The following is a 5255-nucleotide window of genomic DNA, read 5'->3' as shown; positions in this document are numbered from 1 at the left end:
AGCGCAGTCCACCGAAAACATTATATTTCCCACAATTTAAGCTTCTGCATTTTCCAAATGCACTAGTATTATTCAAACGTATTGTTCGGTTTGTAAGCCTCGTAACGAACGGTTTAATACGAATACATGTATTATTAAACTCCTTGAAACAAATAACCATAGCTGTGGCATGGAGGAAACCGCTCTGGGGAAGAAGCTGTTCCTCAGCCTGTTAGTATATATACAGACTGATACATTGTGAACTAAAAACCCAAACAGACTGTACATGTGTAAACGTGTAGTGCGTAAGCTACCTGTGTGACGATGTACTTGTCACTGGTTTCCATGGCGTGGGTCGTTTGTGGTTCATCAGTGTCAGCTGTGCCGGCATCTGAGGGACTCTGAGAAATCACTGGTCTCTTTCTAAAATACTGAACCACAAACACCACCTAGAAAGAGAGAAAGAACAAGAGACCAAGTCATTGCAACCATTTCAAATGATTCTTTGCAGACAAATCGAATGTTTGCACAAACAAAAGAATACATGTGAATATGACAAGGAAAATATGTAGCCAAACGCAGTCATAGGACAAAAGACTAAGCCTAACACAAAGAATGAAATAAGTGGGCGTATACTTTTGAGCTATTGAAACAGAGCTCCCTCATTTTTTATATATTGCTTTTGTGACCCAGTTTTTTGTCCCCGCCAACACTGTCGTGCATGACTTGTTACACAAAAGAGGATTTCAAGTTCATTCAAGCAACACCAACTTGTGTGCAGTGCGTTTGTGTCCTGCAGCAATTTAGTCCATTAGACCAGTTTTCTATGAAGGAAACATGCTAAATATCTTTTGCTCAGTAACATAATGGTGCACAGAGACGGAGCAGTGGTCTCAGCCTCTGAAAGGAGGCTCTGGGATCCTCTGGTTAGTTTGAAAAACAATCTTAAAATGTAACGTATGTGAGGGAAAGTAATTCATTTGAAATCAATACTGTTATCAGAGTTCAAAGAAGTTACAGGATGTGAGGAACAGGGTACTTACTGTCTGTCTGCTGGTAATGCAAGGGTTACAGAAAGACTTGGTGTTGATGACTTTTGATTCATTTGACTGATTCATCTATTTTATTTATAGACTTATTATCTCTGCTAGGCATTAGATCAATTGGGATGTGTGTAAGTGTGTGCGTGCTGTCCACGGATAACCTTGCATAGTATTGGACCCTTCAGCCTAACACTTCTTCTCTGTGTTACATTTTATAAATGATCGTATTAATCCTCAATAATTGGTTTGTAATATATATATATATAATACTTCATTTACAAATGAGGAATCCATCATTTATAAAGTATGAAAACACAATCATGAAACACAATAGACAAGCTTATTAATCAAGAATAAAACATTTATAACTCTCGTTATGTAGGAACAATGCTTTATAAATGATGAGTTAAGTGTTTACTCATACTTAAATAATGCTTCATAGTGTGTAGCTATTATAAAGTGTTACCCTTCTTACATATCTTTCAACTTGAACTCTTACTACTACTAACTTCTGCTAGCTAGCTTCAGCTTCACAACAGTCATGCTAGCCCACAGAAACGTGCAATGCCAGTTGTTGTTCTTGGCCATTGGGTCGTCTCGTTACAGAGACATCTATATCACTGAAGTGTGGCCTTAGGGAAAAAAGTTGAAACAGCAAACAAACAAACAAATCAACAGTTAGATTGATCATGAAGGTGACTTCAATGGTCTAACTATCTTTTAATAATAATATGCACAATAAAGCTCTGAAAGGTCTTAGTGTTATTAGATTAATGCACATGTGCTACCACTGATCATAAGATGCATAATAACTCACCAGAAAGACAGCGATAGCTCCCCCGATGGCTTGTCCAGCAATGACATCACTCCAGTGGTTTCGATACTCGGCCACTCTGTTTATGGCTGTTAGCAAAGCCAGACTGACCAATGAGAGGCTGAGAAGGGGGCCAGTCAGACGACCTCCTCTGGAACCGATGCAGGACATGATGTACATCTGGAGAGGACAGTCATTTTATTTCTGCAACACTATTCAGAAGCAGCTGTATGCTGAGTTCAGGCTTATACTCTCTTTAGCCGTGATGAAGATAACTGGCGTTTATTGATCATTTATGCTAGTCTGTGCACATTTACAGCACCTGTTACATTCAACAGAGCCACTTACTGCCAGGTAAACAGCTGTATACAGACTCAGTGCAGCCTCTTTGGAGGGGAAGGTCTTCCTGGCTCTCATGATGTCATCAGGGTCGCCAGTACAAGCGTCTGATTGGCTGACAAAGTGCTGTGTGTCCAGGCAGCCGAGGGCAGTGTAATTGGGCTGGCAAACAGACAGGAAGTGAGGGGCCAGACATCCTGTGACCAGCTGACCTGCGTTGACAAAGATGTCTGTTGTGAACAGACCGAAGACATACACACCTACAAAGAAGCATACACAGATGACAAGGTGATACAGTGTTAGCTTGACACGTTCTATTGCACACAAATGTGTGTATAAATGAAATGTTTTTTTTCAAACACTTGTCATTATAACGAGAAAAGAATCTTGTAAGAAAAAATGTAAGAGCTATTAAAGCACATCTGCCATTTTTCAAATGGCCAAATTCTTATTTGTGAAATTTATGTGCAATATTCCCTCAAATATTTCAACAGGGAAAAGTACCATGGGGACTTTTCTCTGCTAACAATCGCACATTTCAAATGCAAAAATGCAGTCGTACTCTTCCTCTCAGTGATGACGCAACATGAAAAAAATGTAGTAGTGTCTGAAATCTCAATTTACTCAATTTATTAGTTAATTGCTGAGTGTTTGTTAAGTAAGGAAGCATTTTTTTGTGTGGCTTTCTTACAGTAGACATTTTGACCTGTTAGCAGGACAAGCTGTATCGTATGATTATCTCATTTACATGTGTAATTACAAATAACGTAATTGTGACAAGACGATGCACCTCGTTCTTATAACATAATATTAGCATAATATTTGTGATGACATTACCAAGGAAACGGAAAGTCCTGCGCACCATAGGGTTCACGTAGCAACAGTCCCCCATGACAACAACCTTCTCCGGGTCATATAGGTTGTTTGAGTTGTAGTGAAGGAGGAAGATAACAAGCTCGACACCTGAAATCTGAGAAACACAATGAACAAGGATTACTTTTGGATTCAAATACTTAGATTGTTGAATTGTTGGAATAAAGTTACCAGTGCTGCTGTAAACACGCAAGCTCATTTTCATACTCCCTCATTTTCAGTTTGTCCTCCATTATATCTTACCACTGTCAAATGTCCAGAACAGAAATAGAATCCTTCCCCTAAAAATCACAACCTATGCTCAGGAAATCTACACGTCTTACAGGAGTGTTTGCCATTCAGATGTACAGTCAAAGTAGAGACATAGGGACGTACAGTATGTCTACCAAGAAACAGAGATCAAGGACAATTATAATACAGGAGCCAGCTGTTAAATACCATTATATATTATAAGATGAATAATTATATTTGATATAATATGTTCATTTCATTAGTTTAATATTAATCATGTAACTATCTGTAGTGTTTTTGACTCTTCTATTCCCCTACGGGGGGCTTTCAGAATAACAATGCACTTATCAGGTATGAATATAATGAATGTTATACACGTTATATACCCAATTAAAGAAAAAAGTCTGGGCTACAAGATCACGTAAGCCATTTTTACACACTCCAAACACAATTCTACACAACGAAAACAAATATCTAAAATAATTACCATAATATTTCGCCGTGAGTGAGCCGACTCCGCACTCTGGTCGGAGCTACCAACAGAAAGCTACAAGCGAACACGGAAAACCGAGATACCAGAAAGTAAGCCAATTCAACACAGATTCCGGAAATATCTTCCATATATCTCTCCGTGAAACCATTACAGAGATATGAGCCATCACACACCAGAACCACAAACCGCTTTATCGATTATTATCAGAAATGCAGCTCACCTTTTGCTGTTTTCGTGAAGACAAAGCATAAAATCCTGTTTTTTTTTTTTTTTTTACAAATATCTGTTCTACGGATGTCCTCTTTGTCATAAATCTATTTCCGTGGGTGTTATCTAAACCAGGGGACCAGGGGTGGGGGTTTGACTTTCGGCGTATCGGATTTTATGCTTCACGAGGGACGGCGCGTTTTTGATTCTGACTGGCTAACAGTGCTTTCAGTCTTTTCCACGTGGGGTGGGCTCAATCCTCTAGACTCTAACGCGTCAAAAGAGGTGTCAATCACTTCATTCGACCAATGGGCTGCTGACTTACAGGTCCGCGAAGACACGGAGGAACTGGAGTCAGCCAAACTCCATGATGACAGAGAGGGCTCAGAGATTCTGGCTCTCAAAATGAAGCCAAACTGCTGTATTTGGATGTATTGAACACCATTAGTGATAAAACAAATGAAATATATAGTTATATAGTATAGAAAATTAAAATGGAACAGATGGTTCCAAAATGACCATTTTGGAGACCTCACCTGACCTCTCTGTACTAAAATCTCTCTAATTTTGTTTTGCTTCACTTTATCAAAGTCAAACTTTGCACAGAGACTGTTCACATGTTGTGCCATGATTTGGGAGAGGTTTAACACTTCAGCTGCTTCATTCAAGAGAGATAATCATGCTTTCATTGATTTCTTTTCCCAGGCGAACCTGAAACTTTTCAATTTGAGCTGTGTGCCATCTTCATTTACTCTTAACCAGTAACATATACACTGATATTTACACATCTGGACAAATCTCACAAGTGTTACCTTTATTATAACATCACAGTTATTAAAATAGACCTTGTAGTTGCAGAAATACACTCTTTTTAGTATGGGTATGCAATTTTCGAGCAGAGGCCTAAAAATAGGGCTAGGGCTCAATAGCAAACTATTATTTGTTTGGCCATTTTGAGGCAGCACAACACCTATAAACACAACATTGACATATTATCATAGTTATGATAATAACATGCCATTCTCCAACAGATGCTTTCTGACTTCCCCACCTATCAGTCACCTGACTCCTACATGCAGCCACTCCCTTCTGCCCTGCAGTAACCCTTTCACCACCATCACCTGACCGCCAACCTGCTCACCTGTTCTCTGCGAGGAATTGAAGTTTTAAAGCGCTCCTAATTATGGATATTATGTGTCACAGTATGTTTATTTGAAGGAAGTTTTGAACCAAGGAGTGTTGTCATTTCATGCATTGAGTGAAAGAGGGGGGTTTT

The 5255-nt window shown here is 39.1% G+C and overlaps 1 protein-coding gene across 1 annotated transcript; it reads right to left on the bottom strand.

Moving 5' to 3' along the window:
- Positions 1-293: 293 nt before the first annotated feature.
- On the bottom strand, positions 294-3826 carry LOC116377913 (phospholipid phosphatase-related protein type 5-like; the record flags this gene model as incomplete). Its single annotated transcript, XM_031839676.1, has 5 exons — positions 294-428; positions 1840-2016; positions 2185-2435; positions 3013-3145; positions 3767-3826. Coding segments are annotated over 5 exons (756 nt in total), but the record flags the coding sequence as incomplete, so codon positions are not given.
- Positions 3827-5255: the final 1429 nt, after the last annotated feature.

The sequence above is a fragment of the Anarrhichthys ocellatus genome, unplaced genomic scaffold, assembly GCF_004355925.1.
Source record: "Anarrhichthys ocellatus isolate YVR2014 unplaced genomic scaffold, GSC_Weel_1.0 scaffold1839, whole genome shotgun sequence".
NCBI classification, from domain to species: Eukaryota; Metazoa; Chordata; class Actinopteri; order Perciformes; family Anarhichadidae; genus Anarrhichthys; species Anarrhichthys ocellatus.
The sequence above is the reverse complement of the archived record's forward strand: the minus strand, read 5'-3'. Positions and strand labels throughout refer to the sequence as shown.